Source organism: Gekko japonicus, unplaced genomic scaffold (assembly GCF_001447785.1).
Source record: "Gekko japonicus isolate JY-2015 unplaced genomic scaffold, Gekko_japonicus_V1.1 scaffold70, whole genome shotgun sequence".
Taxonomy (NCBI): domain Eukaryota; kingdom Metazoa; phylum Chordata; class Lepidosauria; order Squamata; family Gekkonidae; genus Gekko; species Gekko japonicus.
This window is the reverse complement of record NW_015167529.1, coordinates 1013536-1034223: the sequence shown is the minus strand read 5'-3', so window position 1 is coordinate 1034223 and position 20688 is coordinate 1013536. Positions and strand designations below refer to the sequence as shown.

At 45.3% G+C, this 20688-nt stretch overlaps 1 protein-coding gene across 1 annotated transcript in view; it reads right to left on the bottom strand.

The window, feature by feature from the left end:
• ABCA4 (ATP binding cassette subfamily A member 4) overlaps positions 1–20688 on the bottom strand; it is a 175784-nt gene that overhangs the window by 105556 nt on the left and 49540 nt on the right. The window contains exons 7-11 of the mRNA XM_015413325.1: positions 17131–17220; positions 10685–10922; positions 6039–6178; positions 4775–4891; positions 3855–4052 (exon numbers count right to left, since the gene is read on the bottom strand). Of these exons, the coding sequence (XP_015268811.1) occupies positions 3855–4052; positions 4775–4891; positions 6039–6178; positions 10685–10922; positions 17131–17220 (783 nt within the window). The remainder of the gene's footprint in view (positions 1–3854; positions 4053–4774; positions 4892–6038; positions 6179–10684; positions 10923–17130; positions 17221–20688) is intronic.

Below are 20688 nucleotides of genomic sequence, written 5' to 3'. Positions count from 1 at the left end.
ACCAGCTCCCCCCCTCTGGATGGGGAAGAGGTATGGAGATATTTGTTCCTCTCCCCCCCCCCGGATGGAAAGCAGTTTGGAGGGGACACTTTTTATAGGCATTAACCATTCAAGGAAATAATTTCAGAGGGTAGCCATATTGGTTTGGAGTAAAACAGTTATATTTGAGTCCAGTAGCGCCTTAGAGTTCAACAAGAGTTTCAGGGAAGAAGCTTTTGAGAGTCAAAGCTCCCTTTGTCAGACACAGGAGCACTGACCCCTGAAAGCTTATACCCTGAAACTCTTGTTGGTCTCCAAAGTGCTACTGGACTCAAATCTAACCATTCAAGGGAAGACATGTATCCCTCCCTCCCACCGTGCAAACTTCCAGTCCAGACTACAGCTTCGTACAAATCCAGCAAAACAGATTAAAACACTCACATACAACTGTTGATCTTTCAGATTTACCACATAAAAACAGAAGTTAGCAAGCAACTGCTTGCACTGAGTTTCCTTCCACCATTATTCATGTATTCGTGTAGAGTCTGCCCTTCCCTTAGCCATCAGTCAGAAAGACATAGGCCTATAATTAATGCCTGCCAAGACCACTCCTTAAAACCCCAGGAGAAATAATCAGTCCGTTGTTTTAGACATCCTGTCCCACCCAAAGAATTCACCTTCACATCATGTCTTTTGCTCAGCTAAGACCCCCACAGTGAAAACCCGAGCATAATCAATGACCAGATGAAAAGTCTCTGAAATAGGATTTGGAGCTACTTTAATTACACCTTTAAAATTCATACTGTTGCCAGCAGTAAAAAGCTACAACTTCAAAAATACCCCAGGTAAAACCTATTAGCAGAATATTCCCCAAATGAAATTTAAATTTACTCTTACTTGGTTGGAAAGAACAACACATTGCACACAGTACTGTACTACAGATGCCAGCTTCCAGGTGGGACTTGGAAATCCCCTGGAATTATCGCTCATCTCCAGATATCAGTTTCCCTGAAGGAAATGGATGATTTGGAGGGTGGACTCTGTGGGCACTGGACTCCACTGAGGTCTGTGTCCTCCCCAGGCTCCACCCCCAAATCTCCAGGGATTTCCCAGCCTGGATTTGGCAGCCCTCCCCTCCCCATCCCCTGCCGGTGGGCTGAGGGAACCTGACCCCCCTGCTGTACCTCAGTTCTTATTAAGAATGGTATCTGGTATGGCAATTTGTAGTATGAAAATAGCACGGGTGAAAATGGTTAAAAGGCTCCTTTACTCCACCCCAGCTTCCTCCCCCCAGAAGCAAAATAAAAAAATACAAAAAGCAATTTATCTGTGGAATAATCTGAAAGCAAACAAACAAAATCAAGGGGAACTGAAGAAAAGGAGGGGAACCCCTGCAAGCAACTGTCAGAGGTAGTCCACTTGCCCTGCTTATTTAAATTGTGTAAATGTGGATAACCAGCATGGGAGTTTGAAATGACTTTTAACACCAAAAGCCCAGCTCTAAACATGATGTCCCTAAAATTAGTCCTAGTGAATCCGATGGGACTGCTTCCTAATATGTACATTCGCAGCAGCCCAAGGAAAAAGGATGAAGTGCTACATAAAGAATATTAAAGTGCCCTGGCGTTTTTTTAACTTAGAGATTAACTGAGGCGCAATAATAAATACATGGTTCTCACAGGCAATGGATAAGATAATAATAACACCCCTGAGACCACCAACACAGCAGCCAAGACAGCAGGTAGTTGTATTGGTCCAAAGTATAATCCCCAGATAATTGTCATGTAATACTTTTGACTATGATCGACCAAAGTACAGTGTGCAAACATTTGAGTTCTCCGAAACTCTTCATCATGTTGGATGAATGTCTAAAAAAGGGGATGGGAAAAAAGATATTTCATACCACTCGTAAGCAGACTGGGCTGGATCCAGTGATTTATCAGATGCTCTAGACAGTGACAGTTGGTGATCTTCCCTGCTTTCCTCTCCCACTAACAGTCCTGTCCAACCCTGGGAAAATTCATTTCCAGGGCTGAGGAACCAACATGGAATTATAGCTGTGTACATTGGTGGGCTGTGCTGAAGAGGGGAAAGAAGGGGGAAATTACCCTTCCCATATCTTCCATCAGGGGCCTTCACACAGCTGCCAGGGGCAAAGATTATGTGCAATCCATGTCTGAGAGGGACAAACCCTCACCACCCCCCTTGGGAACTAGAACACTCATCTTTGGGGGGCTATTTTTTTTCACAGGGTTGCCAGCAAATAAGCCACCTTTGGAGTAGTAAGTGCAAGGCTCATAAACTTTGTTGATACTCTGTCCTTACACTACCAAAGCACCAAACATTTAGTGGTATCTGATAAATTTTGATGTATCAGCACTGAGCCTTATACGGCAAATTGTGTGGATTTTATGACATTTTTACTATACCCCTCTGAAGTATAATGATGCTGTACTGCACTGAAGTCCCTCCCCCCTCTCTATACCTGTCCCTCCCCAGGCTCTACCCCCCAAATCTCCAGGAATTTCCCAACCCAGAGCTGGCAATCCTAATTTCAGAGGCGTGAAGTGTCTGTATATGGAGGTTCCTTTAATTCATCGTGGCTAGTAGCCACTGACGGCCATATCCTCCACAAGGTTGCCAACCTCCAGGTGTGGTCTGGAAATCTTCCAAAATTAAAGCTAATTTCCAAACAATTTAGATCAGTTCCACCGGGAAAAAATGGCTGCTTTGGAGGGTGCACTCTATGGTACTATATCCTGTTGAGCTCTCTTTCCTCCCCAAACCCTGTCCTCCCTCGGCTGAGCCCCAAAATCTCCAGGAATTTCCCAGCCCGGAGTTGGCAACCCTCTGTGTTTTCAGAGGTCTCTTGCTGGCGCCGTTTGAAAACAGGGTATTAGACTTGTTGGGTCTTTTATATGATCCTGCAAGGTACTTTCTTGAGGATGCTCAGATTTGAAGCCATTTAAAGTCATGACTTAAAAATAAGTTGCAGATTTTTGTATTAATAATAACTGAATGATCCATTCATATCCAATGTAACGATGCAGGAGAATTACTGACACTTGGATAAAGCTAATGACAAAGAGATAAAAGTTTGAGTCCAGTGGCACCTTAAAGACCAACAAAGTTTAATTCTAGATATAAACTTTTGTGTGCATGCACACAAAAGTTTATACCCACGATTAAACTTTGTTACTGGACTCAAACTTTGTTCTATTGCTTCTGATCAACATGGCTGACCACCTGGATCTAAGAAAGACCCAAAAAAAAAATCATGCACAGATACAACAAAGACCCTCCTCTGTTTGGGTTCATAGAAGCCGTTAATTAATCCATTTATTTCTCACAGCCTAACATTTGGAAGCTTCCTTTTTGATCAATTGCTCTGTGTCTCATTAACATGCCCCTCATTAATTTATTTGCAATGTTTTACAAATCAATAGTATTATCTTCTTGTGAGTAAATACATGTGTAAATAAATCATTGATCTGTATCAGTTGTATATAAACAAACAGAATTATTTAAAATGTATAATTATCTTCTTCTAGGAAGCTTATGTGCTTATGTGCTGATGAGGCTTATGTGCTGATGAGAAGTCAGTCTTTATGCAAATCCAAAAGAAGCACCTGTGGCCATGCAAGAGCTGCTCCCACACAACAGATCGACTACTTAATATGTGCAAATTGTCCAACCAGGTAATAGCTGTGCCACTGGTTTGCAACTTGCTGCTTCCATGTAGGAAGGAGACCTTCCAAACATAGTGTAGACTTTCCCCTGTGTTTGTTAGGGAGAAGCGCTTGTGTTAAAACACAGACATGACTGTGAGGCCAATAGAAATGGAAATGCCCACAAACTGGGAAAGTCCCACTCACCTCCAGGTACTGGTAAATTGTAGTGAGAGTTCGGTTGATGACATTAAAGACATTCCTCCAATCAAAATTCACCGTGCCTCCCCTTCCTCTCTCTGGTGGTCCATTGTGCAGAAAACTGATCACATCTTCTGCAGTCAGACCTTCAGAACCCAGCTGCTCATTTAAGAAACCTTTTACTGTAGGATTCTGCACAGTGTCCTATGGTTTAAAAAAAACACACCAGGTCTAATTTCACATGTTTTAAAATAATATTGTTTCAGTCCAGGTGGGAAATAGCTGAATGCACCCTGACTTAAAAGTTATCTGACAAATGTAATGTTCTCAACCCTTCCTTTATTTATTTATTTAATGTGTAATGTACCTCTCTCACTTTGACTCAAGGCGAATTACAGAAGATTATGATTTCTTCTGTGTTTATTTGAAACAACATTTATTTCTTTATTTCAATTTATATCCCACCTTTCCTGCACAACCTCAAGGATTGCTGTATTAAGGTACCTAATAAAAGCAGTGGGGTGCAGTGGAGGCTTTTCCAGCAAGAAAATGGCATGAGAGGAAAGGATTGCAGCTCCTCTTCTTTGCCTCCCTCTCATGTTCTCCTTTTTGATGAAGCAATCCTGGCAGCTAACTTTGAAAAGCAAAGCTCAAAAAGCTGGTTTAAATTAAACTACCTAAGAGAAGATAAGCTGTTGCTGAGCTTTGTGTTTCCAGATGTTTCCTGCTGCCCCCCTAGCTGGAAATAGAGTACTGGACTAGATTGGACTGGTTGGAAATAGAGTGTTGGACATAAGAACATAAGATGGGTGCTTCATCTGATCTACCAAGGTACTTTTTATGTTCTTGAGAATCTTCAGGTTTATTCTTATTCAAATATTGAATTTTCATTCATCCTTGACTGTTGACTTCCCATTTCTACATACCCGAATCATGTTCATTTGCACACTGCCATGAAAGAAGTTCCACACCTGAGGTCCCACTTCTTTCCAGGCTTTAGTGATCAGTCTCAGGCGCTCAAGTTCTTCAAATGTGGAATTTGCCTGGGACAATAAGAAGTTGAAAGAGAAAGAGGCAGGAAGAGCTTGTGCATGTTGTGAAGAGCATGTGCATATGTTATAAATATCATTATTATTATTGTCATACAGCAAAAAAATCAAGATTCCACAAATGGAGGCTACTCTGGAATTCTGCTACAAGCAACAATTCTCACATCTGGCACACTGATCAATTAAACTTTCTGGCTACATTTGCCAGGTTGCCAATAATATATGTAAAGATTAATGTAACACAACATTGTAAAACTAGGTTTTATTAGGGCCCTGATTAGTTAAAAAAAATCTGGAGGGAAGAAAAACAAAATGAGGCTTTCAAATTCTGTAGAGCTATCCCACACAGCAAAACATTTCTCCCTTAGCAGAAATACACAAGGGATCCATAGATAAAAACTACAGACTGAAGGAGGTAAAGTTAGTTAAGGCTATGAGGATGGCATAGCATTTTGCTAGAAAAGCAATACAATGACAGAATGCTGCTGTGTTATTTCAGTGTAACTGTGAGAACCCTCTGGCATGTTAAAATGTATCATATAAATGAAAACGAATAAGTAAATAAGGAAGTGGATTGAAGTTTGCTTCAGCTCTACTTCTTGTGAACTTGACTATTTCAGACTGGGAAATCAGAACGAGGAGGAGGAGGAGGAGGAAATTGGATTTATACCCCTCCCTTCACTGCTCAGAGGTGTCTCAGAGCCACTTACAATCTCCTTTCCGTATAGGAGACTATACCTATGATGTATTAGCTGAAATTACTTTTTAAAACTGTAATACTCTTTCAGCCTAACCTACCTCACAGGGGTGTTGTGAGGATAAACTGGAGGATAGGAAAATGATGTAAGCTGCTTTGAGTCCCCACTGGGGAGAAAGGTGGGGTATGAATAAATAAATAAATAAAAAATCTGTATTTAAGGCAGCAATAACCTGACAAATTACTGGATCGCCCTTCTCCCTCTCCTCCGGAGTACTTAGCAACTTTGGATCCTGTGCCTTTTTTTATGGCGACCACCAAGTCAAAGAAATGGAAAGAAACCTTGGTAAGCAATTGCTTGTTGTTCAGGGGATCACCCTTGTAGAGTGCTTAGTTAAAATGTATTATGTATAGGTTGCTGGAAAAAGAGAGAATCTCTCTTACATTTATCAGTATCTCCCGTACAGCTGGCGAATCAGGAGCATACAGGATTTTCCCCATCAGAAGTGGTTTCACAGCATTCCAAGCAATTTTGGTGATAGTATTTGATTCCATGTCTTGTATCAATGCATTACAAAATTGTGCTGTTGGGATAGAGGAAAGAAGACATATATCATGGCCCCATTCACATGGAGCATTTGCTGCGCTGAAGGCACAATAGTCCCGTGGATTTCCGGGCACGATCAGACCGGAACATCTGGGAGGCGTAGTGCACCCATGGCAAACCTGTGGCATCCCGCCGAAGATGTGCATTTAAAAAGTACCTGGGACGACCTACTGGCAAGTGGTTTCCCACGGGCTGCATGCGGACTCCCTGGGTGTGATTGCGCCGGCGCGTGGCTTTCTCCCCCGTCGTCCTCTTTGCCACGGGGAAGCCGCCGTCGCGTCTGAACGCATAATGGTGCATCAGAATGCGATGGCGCAAATAGCCGCACTCCCCCCCCACGCATTTTCCGGCACATCTGACCGGGGCCCATATAACTTTTGTCCATAATAACCTTTGTTCATAATATTCTACAGATTCAGCTCTCTCCATTTAGTCCATATAAAACTGCAGCTATACCAACTTCTGGGAAATTAAGAGGCTGAGCAATTAAGAGGCTGAGTTAATGCTGTCTCCATGCAGCTAACCCCATCATTACAAGAATAGCATCATATGGTTTCTGATTTTTATCCACTGTCCCTCTCCATTACCACACTGCAGATAGCAAGACCAAATAGGTATGTTATCAGACATCAGGCTGAGAGCATTCAATATATAAGGAAGTTTAATACATGAATAAAAAAACAAATAGTCTGCTCAGACTGAGCAATGCTACAAAGAAAAGGTGAAAACTGTCAGACTCTTGATCAAACTTACTTCGAACCACACTCTCTTGGCAGTGATTTGTTTATTGAGAGATAAAGATGTTTCAAGCTAAGATGATCCATGTCAGAACTGACTCCCTTGGCACCAGTTCTGGCATTATACATGATTCAAACAGCCCACCCTCCCAATAACTAGTCCAATCACATCAAGAAATCCAGCCCGCCAAAATCTACTGGGCACCATTAACCCTCCCCCAGGACCTGCAAGCTTAGTATCTAGCAGTATCTGGTGTCCAAGGTCAAACACGCATTCTTCCCAAAGATGAGAGGCCCCACATAAACACAGTTACAAGCTAGCACAACTTCCAGCAAAGCAGCTACACACACACACACTCCCAGACTCCCCTCCCAACCAGAAGAAAACAGGATAAGAGACATACAGAACCAAAAAAAACTAAAGAACCATGGCAAATGAGGCCTGGTTTGACAAAAACACAGCCCCTTTCCCTAGACATGGAACTTATCCTAAACAATGTTTATCCCTACACATGGAACTTATCCTAAACAATGTTTAAATAGCACTGGCTAGTATTACTTGAAATTGCAGTACTTTAAAATTCACAATTACTTTAGTTTTCTTGATTGGGTGTCTTCTCCCTATTGTCCTTGGCCATGTGGACAAGATGAAATCACTAGATAAACCTTAGTCCTTCATAGCGTATAGTTCCAAATCAAGAGCAAGATGCAAGAATAAGAGAGTTTCTTCTCTTTGTCTTAAGAAGTTATATTCTGCCCTGGGCATAGTCCACACACACACACACCCCAGTCATTCATACTCCCGTTCCACAAGGAAGAAAATCAGAGGTCATTTTTTTTGGGGGGGGGGGGACGCCGGGGGAACCAGGGGAAAGAAGTACGCAGTTCCCCCGGGTGAGGTGCACATGATGAAGCCCCGCCCCATGCTTCCAGCCACCCTGCTTCCAGCCCTCATTCAGCCAGGAGGAGGCAGGAGAAGAGGGAGGGTAAGTTGCTTTCTCCCCGCCTCTCCCCACCCCTGCCTGCCTGGGGCCAGGGAGGGCCTTGGCGGGGCTTCCTCGTACTCCCGCTGGCCTTGCAGGTCCACCACCAAGCCCCTGATGTCAGGGGGTGTGGCATATGCTAATGAGTTATGCTAATGAGTCCCCCTAGCTCTTTTTCTACGAAATGACCCCTGAAGAAAATACATTCTAGCAATTTGGCTGTTTCCCTCTCTGTCTCTGGGTATCACCTTCTAGCAGGGTGATAAACCATTGTCTTGCTTTGGCCGGAGCCATTAAGATAACTAAGAGCATGAATGCTTTGTGCTTGGAGCTTGATGGCTCCTTCCACAACCCCCTCCTTTCCGACAGCTTTGAGTTTGCCTTTGGGTTCCTGAGCACACACAGAGTGTAGTCAGAATGACTGAAATTCTAGAGTGGAGGACATTTCTCCACACACATGTTTTTGTGAAATACATATAATATGTATAGATATGTAAAATGTGTATAAATTTGAAATATACAAATATTTCTGTTTAGGAAAGAACTTGCCTCTTCAAAATACCCTAAGAACACTTTTCTTGGACTAAGACTCACTGAACAGAACTTAGTGGGATTCTGAGTAGATCTGCTTAAGACTGCTCTCTTCTCCACTTCTTTGTTATCCAAATAGTGGTCTTTTGTGTTTTTGCTGCCACTGGAGTAAGTATTTCAGTAGTAAGTAATGCTTATCATTCCTAAGATTTATGATGCAAGTAAATATGTTTAAGACTACAGCTTGATTCTGTCCCCCACCCCATTTAGCAAAAGTCTGTAGGTCCTGAAAAAAAATCCAAATCCTTTTTTTCTGAGGAGACAGCAGTCACAAGAAGATGGTTTACAGAAGCTGGTGTTGTGTAGGTTTTTTGACAGCATTAGAGAAAATGTAAAGGTTCAGAATTCTTGGCAGAAAAAAAAAGATGGCAACCCAGAGGCAGTATTATACTCCCATTCCATAGCAGCTCTTGCCTCAAGCACTCACTTTTCTATTTACCTATACAGCAACACGTGATGTGTGTGTTTGGTGGGATGGTGCCCAGAACATACAGTAGTCTTTCGGTTTATAGTAATTGCAAATATGTCTCTTTGTGAGCCAAAGAGTGAGCACCACTAGACTAGGACAAACAATCTAAATTATATAACAAAGTAACTGACCATTTGTTTTCTGTTCTTTATTGGTACTCAAGTTGTGGTACCTAAGCCCTTTCACTATGGTCTACCTCATGATAGGGCCAATCTTGTTGGCAGTTCTCTGAGGAGTTCTTAGGATGGGATGGAACAATCCAAAAGAAGAAGAAGAGTTGGTTTTTATACCCCACTTTTCTCTACCATAAGGAGTCTCAGAGCAGCTTCCAGTCACCTTCTCTTCTTCTCCCCACAACAGTCACCTTGTGAGGCTAGTGGAGCTGAGAGAGTTCTGAGAGAACTGTAACTGCCCCAAGGTCACCTATAGGTTATATGGAGGAGTGGGGAATCCAACCAGGTTCTCCAGATTAGAGTCCGTTGCTCTTAACCACTGCACCATGCTGGCTGGACAATTAGATGTCTAGGTTTAAAGATGTGAACATATGCCAAATGCAAAAGGAAAAATGAAAATAGGCTCAGATCATGGCATGCATAAGATACAGTTAACCTATAGCTGCCTAAACTACCAGATCTGTATGGAAAATCTATCTAAGCAGAGTTTCCAAGGCAACTGAGCAGGAAGAAAAAAAGTTCAAACAAAAATTATTGTCATATTGTTATATTGTTATCAAATGATGAAGAAATACATCTTGGGTTTTAGGTATTTCCTCAAGTTGTACCAAATGTTAGAACAGACAATCATTCTGTTTATCCTGTCATACCATAAGAGTACGATGCCACTTAAGGCCATTTCAAATGTTGAAGAGAAGTCATGTCCTTATGGCTACACATTCCTGGAAGTAAGCCCCACTGAATAACAAAGGACTTACTTCTGAGTAGACCTGCTTGGGATTTGCTCCCTAGGTGTTCATTCTAGGTCAACCACTTTCCTCAGAATATTGGAAAGACATTTTCATGTACAATGCTACATGGAAAAACAAGTGAATGTATGACAAACAATAACAGAGGGAAAGGGAACACCAGTCATTGCACTAAGGTGTGAAGTGGTCCTGAGTAAAACTAAAAGCAACAGCATTTAATTTAATGTGGCCTTTCAGAAAGAACCACCTCGGTAGGTGGTTCTTTTTTGCTGCGGGTTATTGTCGGAAGGGCCGGATCGGGGACGAGCGCGCAACGCTTCCCAGATGTTGCGGTGGGATAGCGCCCGTTTGCTCCGCCCATGATCCGTCCCTCTCCTGGCCCAAATCCTCTCGTGTGACCAGGGCCTTAAAAAACTTTTCTTGAGTCAATAAAATTACTTCATCAATAATGACATTTACAAAGTTATTTCCATAACGGACAGAGTATCCATCACTGGCTTAGTTTGAGTCTCCCTGTAGCTCTCTTTGAGACATCTGGTGCTTGTCATCATCACAGCCACGATACTACAACAGAGGAAACCAGCTAGCCAAATTTAAATTACAGCTTTGGTAACTTTGCACTGCTGTAGTGGCTACAGCTTACCTTATGACATGACACAGATGAAACAGTAATTGTTTAAGCAATTTACCTAACATAACTAATTATGTAAATATCATCCTGATCAATCTTTATCCAATCCCGTAGATCTAATGCAGAGTCACATACTAAGGAAATACTTACTGGTTGTGTTATCATAAATATAAGATTTCTTCTTTGTAGAGTCAACGCCAAGGAAGGCCTTGTAATTATTATCTTCGTACCAGTTGAGAGAGATTATTCTGGAGCCGCCTCCCTCGGGGTAGCCACAGAGAAGATCAGATAAAACACTCATCAGCTGCCATAAGGATTCTGGCTCTCCATTTTGCAGAAGTGGTCGCAGAACAGACAAAAGATCCTGAACACTTGACCTACGTATTAGCTGTAGTGAAACAAAGCATCTTTATGAGCAGTTGTACTAGAGGCAGAAGGATACACCTATGTGGAGTGTATTTATTTCATTTATAGCCCCACCTTTCTTCCCAGTGGGGACCCAAAGCAATTTCCATCATTCTATCCTTTTCCATTTTATCCTCATAGCAACCACACTGTGAAGTCAGTTATGTTGTGAGGCTGTGACTGGCCCAAGGTCACCCAGCAAGCAGACTAGGGATTCAAAGCTGGATCTCTCAGATCCTAGTCCGATGGTTAGAGGCTAACCATTACACCATACTGTTCTCTCAGAGCAGAATCTCTTGCTGAAAATATCAATAAAAGGAAACCTTACCTCTCACAGGCTTTTGATGTGCAAATAGGGTTGCCAAGTTGAAAAATCTCCTTACCGGGGGATTCCCGGTCTGCGGCTGGAGCGTGCTCGCACGCGCTTTGCGCGCGCACACCACACACACATCACCAGGAAGTGACGTTATGACACTGGGCATGCTGGGGGCGGGGCCACGACCATCCGAGGGAAAACCCTAGAGTTTTCCCTTGGATGACTGTGGCCCCGCCCCCAGCGTGCCTGGTCTCATAACGTCACTTCCTGGTGATGCGCACGCCGGGGTGGGGTTCCCCCAGGGCCCGATCCGCCGGCGGCGGGGAATGGGCCTCTGGGGCGGGGGTTTCCCGCCCCCCGGGGGGACTTGGCAAGCCTATGTTCAAAAGAATGCATCTTGCCCTTATTTTCTCCGGCTCTCTAAATTTATTTCATTTCTATAGCTTTTTTAAAACATTTTTTTTCAATTCTGTCCCACCCTTCTCCCAAGGAGCTCAGAGCAGAATGTGTAAACCCTCTTATCCTTAAAAGGCCCAGTTTAGTGGTCAGAGAATTGTGGATGCCTCATTCAAAACCTGAACAACACTTAAACAAATAGCTTTTATTTCAAGGGGCGAAAACAATGAGCTCAGAACTGGTAGCTACTGGACTCCAATCTAGTTCTTCTAGATTGTAGACCATCATGGCTACCTTCCTAAAATTCTACTGAGCAATTCCAAAGTCAGGATGAAAAAAGAAGGAAGTCTCTTTAGTCTCTGGGCTCTTGATTCACAAACTGCAGATAGATTGTATCACACACTTGGCAAGGTCTCTCTTCTACACAAGCTCTGAGAAGCCACTTTTCTGCACAGTCACAGCAGAAATCCTACAAACACTCAGGATCGAATGGTCACATCAGAAGACAGCGACACTTCTGTCAACTGCTTTTCTCCATCTCCACAGACTTTTTTCTTCTTCAGAAATTTAGAAATAGTCACTTCCTCAGGAGAAGTGCTTTTCATTAAGAGTCCACCCCCTTCTTTTCCTGTCGCCAGGCAACCGCTCACTCAGCCTCTCTATAGAAATCCCCTCCTTTTAGAGGGCAGTATTTCCAGGGCAGGGTCCACTATGCATGTGAAAATAGGTCACAAGTTTTTAATAATATATATGTTATAAGGATTACACATTGATCTTCCTTCCTCTATTTAATTGGGGAAACAATCCTGTGAGGCTGGTTAGTCAGAGAGAAAATGACTGGCCTAAAGTCACTTGGTGAGTTTCAGGGGCAGTCTTAGCCAATGGGGTACCTTGCCTGGGCCTTGGGCTGGGAAGCCCCAACTACCCATAAGCCATCTCCCATTATGGAGGAGGGAGAAGAAGAAGAATAGCAGGCTCCAACTAGCACCCATCCCATTCAGGGCTTGGGCCACCCACTTGCAGTAAGTGCCACTAATTCCCACCCTGTGCAGGGGAATGTTGAACCAGGACCAGATGTTTCACCTGTTGTTGATGGAGTTACCTTCCCACTGAAGGAACAGGTTCATAGATTGAGAGTGATTTGCTTTATGTACTACTAGGAATAAGGCCCGTTGTGAAAATAAATACAACGAGCTCTAGAAAGAGGCTCAGGGAGCGTGCCAAGGCCTTGGGCACTCAGCATCAATTTGCTGTGGTGACCTCCTCAAACCCCACCTTCTCCAGGCTCCACCACTGAAATCCCCAGGAATTTCCCAGCCTGGAGTTGGCAACCCCATCCCCTTCCCAGCTAACTATCAACCTGCCGTTATCTGCCCCTCTGACTACAGCTGACTTCTGCCCTCCCTCCTGGAGATCAGTTGTAATTCTGAGTGATCTCCACCCCTCACCTGGAGGTTGGCAACAATGGTTCCCCAGGAGGGAATGGCTGGTTGGGAGAAGACGAAGAGATTGGATTTATACCCCGCCCTTCACTACCTGGTTCTCCCAGATTAGAGTCCACACACTTAACCACTACACCAAACTGGCTCTCACTGGAGGGTGGAGTCTATGACATCGTACCTGTCTGAGGTCCCACCCCTCCTCAAACCTCACCCTCTCCAGGTTCCACCCCTCAAATATCCAGGAATTTCCAGGAATTTCCCACCTGGAGTTGGCAACCCTATCTCCTTCACAGAAACTCCTCAACCTACCTTTATTTTCCCCTCACTCTTCAGCTCCCGTGGGCGTATCTTACTCCTTAAGTTCACTGCCACCACTCACTAAATTGCCACTGCCTTTTTAGAGGGACAGTGAGACCCCTCTGGCCGAATCTCCCTATTTGGAGATGTAATCCCCAATTTTTGGGGGATCCCTGGAAAGTTGGCAACCCTAGGGTCTTAGCCTTTCCTTGCTTCCTTGGGCTACCCCCTCCCTTTGTTATTGTGCAGAGTGGGGGAGACTATGTGGCCAGAGCACAACACAGATTAGTAGCCCAAATAAAAGAATTTATTTAACTATTTACACAATTATGGAGCACACTACCTCTGGAGGTTGTGGGCTCAGGATAGGATCTCTCCTTGGACCGGCCTCTGGCTCCGCTTCAACCTAAGTGAGCAGGGAAACTTCCATTCATTCCCCAGTCCAGCCGACTGTGGAGTGGCTGAATCTCTGCTGCCTCCCAGGGTTCCCCCACGTCTGTGGCTTGTGGCCTCGACAGTCTCATCACTACAGGCAGCAGGAGCATTTCCTAACCTCCCGTAGGACGAAGACAGCCTCCTCCCTGAACGGGCTGGAGACTATATTGATGCTGCCCTGCCCCTTGGGACAGTCTCTTTTCCCACACTTTTTGGCCTTGGGGCAGCTGGGAACTGTAGGCCAGCAGATGAGGAAGCCCCATTCAACACAGTGAGTGATACCCCTGCAGGCCCCTCTCTGGAACTACAGCTCAATTAAACCTTATGGGGGAACATTTTAAACAAACAACCACACAGACGGGAGCCATTTTACAAACACAGCTAACTGCCATTTAATTACACCTACCAACAGACACTGAGGGAAAAGTTAAGTCCCACACAGAAGGCAAGCAGGAGAAGCATCTTCATCAAGAGAGAAAGCTGTTTGCAAGTAATTCTGACAGGGCAGAGTGGCTGAAGGGCGAGTGGGCGGGGAAGGGGAGCAGACCCAGCACCCAGCCAATGACACACAAGTACTCTTGAGTGGCGGCTGACGGGCCAATGGCTGAGGGAGTGCATGGAATCTTGCCACCCCAAAACAGAATTATGTATAAGGAGAGACTAGGAATAAGGCCCATTGTGGAAATAAATTCAATGAGCTCTAGAAAGAGGCTCTGGGAGAGTGCCCCAGCTTTGGGCACTCAGTGTCAATTTGCTGTGGCGACCTCAGCAGGGTATAATGACACAGAGTCCACCATTTTCTCCAGAGGAACTGATCTCTGCTACCTGAAGAGCAGTTGTAATTTTGAGTGATCTCCAGCCCTCACCTGGAGATTGGCAACAGTGGTTCCCTGGGAGGAAATGGCTGGTTTGGAGGGTGGAGTCTATGGCATTGTACCTGTCTGAGGTCCCAGCCCTCCTCAAGCTTCACCCTCTCCAGGCTCCATCCCTCAAATTTCCAGGAATTTCCCACCTGGAGTTGGCAACCCTATCAGGACTGGCCCCAATAAGTTTTCTCCCAAAGGCCAACATAGGTGTGGAAAGAGCTGTCTGCCAGTAAATCTGACAGGGAACAGGGGCTGAAGTGAAAATGGGCGGGGAACAGGAGCAGACCCAGCACCTGGCCAATGGCATGCAAGTACTCTTGAGTGGCGGCTGAAAGCACGGAGGAGAAAAGGGAATCCCCGTCGCTCATAATCAGCGGGGAGCTTTCCTGTACCAAACCGGGCTGTCTCCTAAGCCTCCGCCTGGTGGATCATCCATCCCCTTCGCCGGCTCCCTCTAGACTGAGGCTGAGACATTGGGCGCCGGCTCTGTGGGCGGGACTGAGGCAACGCAGCGAGGCAATGCAGCCAGGGGATTGGCAGACCTTCCAAGTGGTAGCTGAGCGAGCCAAATGCTGTGGAAGCATGTGGAACGTTCACACCAAAAGAGAATTATATATAAGGAGAGATCCTTCAGGTGTCTGAATTTGCCCTGACACCTCCATCAGCCAGCTGTGGCAAAACACATTTTCCTTAGTTCACAATGCCTTGGTGACATTAGATCACTGTGTTTCATTCTATGTGTTGCTGGCCTTGAAGATGATTTTGAAAATTCAATTATTCCAAAACACGGGTCTTTAGTGGGACCCAAGATGAGCCAGGGCTACTCTAGCTACACAGGCTTCCAATTTGTTTTCAGGCCCAATTCAGGGTGCTGTTCTTAATCTTTAAATCCCTAAACAGCTCAGGCTCTGAGTACCTGAAGGACTGCCTCCTTCAGGTGCTTGTGCACTGAGATCAACAAATTGTGTTCTCCTGTGGAAACAAGTGGTTGCTGTGGTCAGATTTATTGGGATTGGCATGAGGGATTTTCCAGCTGCTGCCTCTGGTTGATGGAATACACCATCTCCTGGAGGTGAGGTTGGTGCCATCATTCCAAGCCTTCCAAAGGGGCGCTGGTGAAAATGTCCCTCTAGAAAATAATTCAGTGAGGAGACAATGCATGGTTTTATTAATGTGTTTGTGATGGCTGTTATATGTTTTGCAGTTTATTATAATCATGACAAATTGAAAAGTTTAAAAAAGTAAACTAAAATAAATAGCAGCACCTCTGCAAGACAAAGAAACTGCAATGGTATACATTCAATTTAGTGAGATTTATTTCTGGGTAAATTTGTATAGGAAAAGGACTAGGGTTGCCAGTCTCCTGGTGGTGGCTGGAGACATCCCAGTATTACAACTGATCTCCAGGTTACAGAGATCAGTTCCCCTGGAGAAAATGGCAACTTTGGTGGGTGGACTCTGTGGCATTTTACCCCACTGATATCCTTCCTCTCCCCAGCCCCACCCTCCCCAGGCTCCACCCCAAAAACCTCCAGGTATTTCTCAACCCAGAGCTGGCAACCATAGAAAAAACTGCCGATCATTCACAAGAGGATCACAGACTACACTGCAGAGTTCCCTTACTCTTTCCTCTGTGTTTTTAAAGCTTAAAACAGTCCTGACCTGGCTGTATCTCTGGACAGGGCAATGGAAAGATGCTGCTTATCTCTTTTACAATTCATTTGGCCCCGGTCACACGGGAGATTTTGGCCCGGGAGAGGGACGGATCGGGGCGCGGCAAACGGGAGCGAGCACACCGCAACATCTGGGAATCGGCTCGTACCCGTCCCCGATCCGTCCCTTCAGGTCAATAACGCGCTGTAAAAAAGAACCACCCCCAGAGGAGGACTTACCTGGGACGCCGCATCAAGCGCGGCCGTGGGATCGCTGGTGCGCTCTTCGTTTGTAGCAATCCCGGCTCCCGGCCGAACTGCGCATGCTCACACATGCGCATTTCGGCTGCCTCGCTTCCCTTCCCCCGGCATCTGATCGTGCTGGGGAGGAAGTGCGCAGTGGCTCAGGGGATCTATGTGACCCCGCTGCCACGTGTCTCTTTTGGTGCGGCTTTAAAAAGCCGCACTTTGCCCGTGTTTATCCCCCCCATGTAGCAGGGGCAGTTGCCATTCAGAATCAGTCTCCCCAGGCTGCTTTTTCACCTGCAGGGTGATAGATTTGCAGGGGGGCTATTCTGAGCTGAAAATAATAGGAGAAGAAAGAGTTAATAGGCCTCTCTGCCTTTATACATAAACATGCCTTTATCCTCTGCCTTCTCTGCCTTTAGACATAGACACAACCTGCCCCAGACTACTTTGGGTAAAAAAATTTCAGCAGGATCACAGAGCTCTGAACAATAATGAAGTTTGAGCTTCAGTTGTGCCCTCCAGCTCCCCAGACACTTACCTGTTGCACTGCTTGAGACACATTAGAAAGTATTCGGCCCCACAAGCGCAGGTCAGCACCTGGTGCGTTAATGCCTAAAACGCCAGGAAGCTGTCAATGAAGAAAAGTGAAGGTTGAGACACAGTCAGACTCAGTCTTTTGAGATCCAGAAAATACTAGAAAGGTGCTCTGAAGCCACTTGTTGGACTTCACTTTCTCAGCCAGCCAAAGGCTGGGAATGAAAAGCAGGAGACAGTGATGGCAGAAGCAGCTGGGAAGCGCCAGTGAACTGGACCTGGAGTCTCTCAGATGGGTTGCTTTGAGTCCATCAACTCCTGGGTTAGAGCAATACAAAACTACCCTTTACAGACTACCAAGCGCCAGCAAGAAGATCTGAGCTTGAACCATAAGGTGAGTGACAGTATTGCCTGAGCCAGAGAGAAGACACCCTGAGGGGGCCCCTCCAAAGAGTATTAAATCCTTCCCAATCCTTGCTTCCCAGCACAAGTACATACAAGTGCATGCGTGATGATTTGCAAGCAGAAATACTTTCAGTGTAGGAATTTTGAAGCGGCTTTCAAACACACCCACACACTTGCTATCCCACCAGCATTTCCAGTGCTACTCCCTCTACACTGATCTGGGCTCTCTGACATATTCCTCTGGCCTGAGGGGAAGTGGGGGGGGGGGAGTGGGACAGAGGCTCTGGATAAAACGAATATGAGGAGACTGGGGAAGGGTGCTGGCATACATACTTTTTCAATTTCACACACCCTGTTAAAGATTCCCATTCCTTGCCATGCCCTCTCTTGCCAAGGTTCGTCAGTCAACAGCTTCCTAGACCGGGGCCTTCCCCACTGCTGCTTAGCTCTTCTAGAACAGCCTCACAGAGGAGGAAACAAAAGCTCCTACTTTGCTGACCTTCTCTCTAGCCAGGCTTAAAGAACTGCTTTAAAAGGCTTTTGAGATAGCTAAAGGCTGATTCTGCACGCATCTGCTTTCTCGCAGTTATTCCACAGCCACATCGGGAGGTTAATCTCCCTCTGTACTGCATGGCGCTTTCACTTTCTTTGTTCATCGAGTTTCATGGTACCTTCTGCATAGCTTTATGACTGCTCAGGGGTGACCTCGCAGTCAGTATGGTGTTGCCCCAGGGTAATTGAAAGTGGTTTTGAGCGGCACCTTTTCCTTCCTCTGCTTCTGATTCGAAGGGAACAATAAGCAGACAACTTGAAAGGGCTTCATTGATCTCTGTCATTTCCCCCCCCCCGCCCCTATTTCCCCCTCTGTATTTATCACCTTGCCGTGAATTACTTGGCTCAGGCAGCTAATGACCCAGTCACTGAGGCAAGTACTGACACAGTAAAATCTTCATACCAAACTGAATGAAAACAGATATTCCGAGGCAAGGGGGAACCAGGTCGAGAGCTAAGAAAATGTAGAGTGAATGCCAGATTCAGAATGGACCTGAGTTTTGTGCTTGGCTTAAAACAGAGTTCTGTAGCTAAAATACCCGGGGAGAGAGAAAGACAGACAGACAGACACCCTGGCTGGGAGAAAGATGTAGCTGGATATGCTTTAAATAGATAAATACCTCTTGTTTTTAAGCTTATGGATAAGGTTATGAAGAGGATGCACCAGATAATATGTGAGAGTTTACCCAGATTCTAGGGTGTTATTAGGGATGGGCATGAACTGGGAAAAAACGGTTCAGTTCATGGTGTGCCCGATTCGGAAACAACAGACTGTCACAGACTTTTTGGTGCTAAATGAACTGGTTCAGTTCATTAGATTTGTGATTCAGTAGGATGCCCCCTGCCCACGTGCTAGAGACACCAAACTTGCATGGGATCTCCAGCTGACTCTCCTCTGCCTGGCCTCCAAGTTTGGTGATAGGATTTACAGGGTCCAAATTATGCCCCCCCCCCAAAGTAAGTGCCCCCAGAAAAGTGCTTTCTGGGAAAATGACAAGCACAGGTTCAGGGCTGTATAGAACAGATCATGTGCAAACTAGAGACACCAAACTCATCCTGGACCTCCAGCTGACTCTCCTCCTCCTCCTCCTCCTCCGTGCGGCATGAGCAGAGAGACAGGGTGGCTCTACCTAACACATCTAAACCTTAGCAGGGGAGAGGAGTTCACAATCAAAATGTGGGTCCTCAGCTGTGGAACCCACTAGCTATGTCCCTCTGCTCAGTGCAAGCAGAGAGACGGAGTGGCTCAGAGCCCTGAGTCCATCTAACACCCCCAAACCCCAGTGGGAGAGAGGAGTTTATCATCAGAAGGGATTGTGCTCTGCTAGTCTGCTTTTAACAAGTTCCCTGCCTCTCTGTGTAACTGCCAACAGCTGACAGAGGGTTTAGAGCTGAGCTGAGCATATATATCGCATGCTGATCCCACAGAGCAGAATGGGAACTCTGTTTTTGGCAGCCAGCAGTGTCTGTTAAGCTTTGGAGGGCTCCTTGGTGTTTCCAAAGCTGGGGACTTCCACCACCACCCTGTTGCCTTGGAGTTTTGTGAACAGTTTAATTGATTGGAGACAGTCTGTCTGGAAATGTATCCATTCCCAAACCACCGGAAACAGCACCAAAGTTCGTGAAATGTTCATGCTGGGCACCTTTCCACAAACATTGCATCGCAAACCACAAACCAGCCAAAATTTGTGATGAACTTTACTGTGTGAGCCAGTTCGTTTCCATCTGTAGCTTTTATGCTGACGTGCAGTAACACCTTAAAGGTTTCAGAAAGAAGGCTTTGCAAGCCCTGCTTCCTAAAATTCCTCCAACCCAGTACCACAAAGCCATGACTCCTCCCCAGTAATTTGGCCTCCTCTGCATTTTCATCATAACCAAATCTAATTCTGCTGGCCCTCAATGGCCAGTGAGGATCTTGCAAACCCAGAAGAATCCCCAAGTTTGCTGAAAAATCCAACTCTGTAAAAAGCAATTCTGTTTGGGGCAACAACCCCCTCCAGTAAACTTAATGATGACATCGTGCACATGTACAGCCATAAGGGTGTGTGAACTGTCAGAGTCTGAGACCATTTGAGTTGCCATAGTGACTGCAATGGACACCAAGACCTCTGTGTCAAGGTTTGGCATGGAACATCAGTGATGGCTACCAGAATGAGGAGAAGGAGGTGGCAGAAAGCGTGAGGGGAAGGGAAGCAATAGAGACCAGTTAGAGAGGCGGAGACAATGACCGAGTAGAGAAAACACTGAGCAGGAGAAGGGCAGCAAGGGAGAAATGGGGTTCCTTTCTCATGATTCCTCACTTGTTCCACACTGCTATGTAAAATTGTAGAGACAGTAGTTTAGCTGTTTTCCTAATAAAGAGCACCATTTGTGTCTCGAGATATAGAAAATTAGGCCCTGAAAAAATGAAAACATAATTTGTGTCCTCAGGGTTGAATTCCCATGAAATACTACTTAAGTAGTTTTTAGGCTGTTTGTTGCTGATCGAAGAATAATTCCTACTGCAGTTAACTGACTATGAGCATCACTGTGCTGGATAGAGTACATGGTCTCTCTAAATTAGGATTAATTTATCTTGATAGTGACCCAACCATGGGCCATCAAA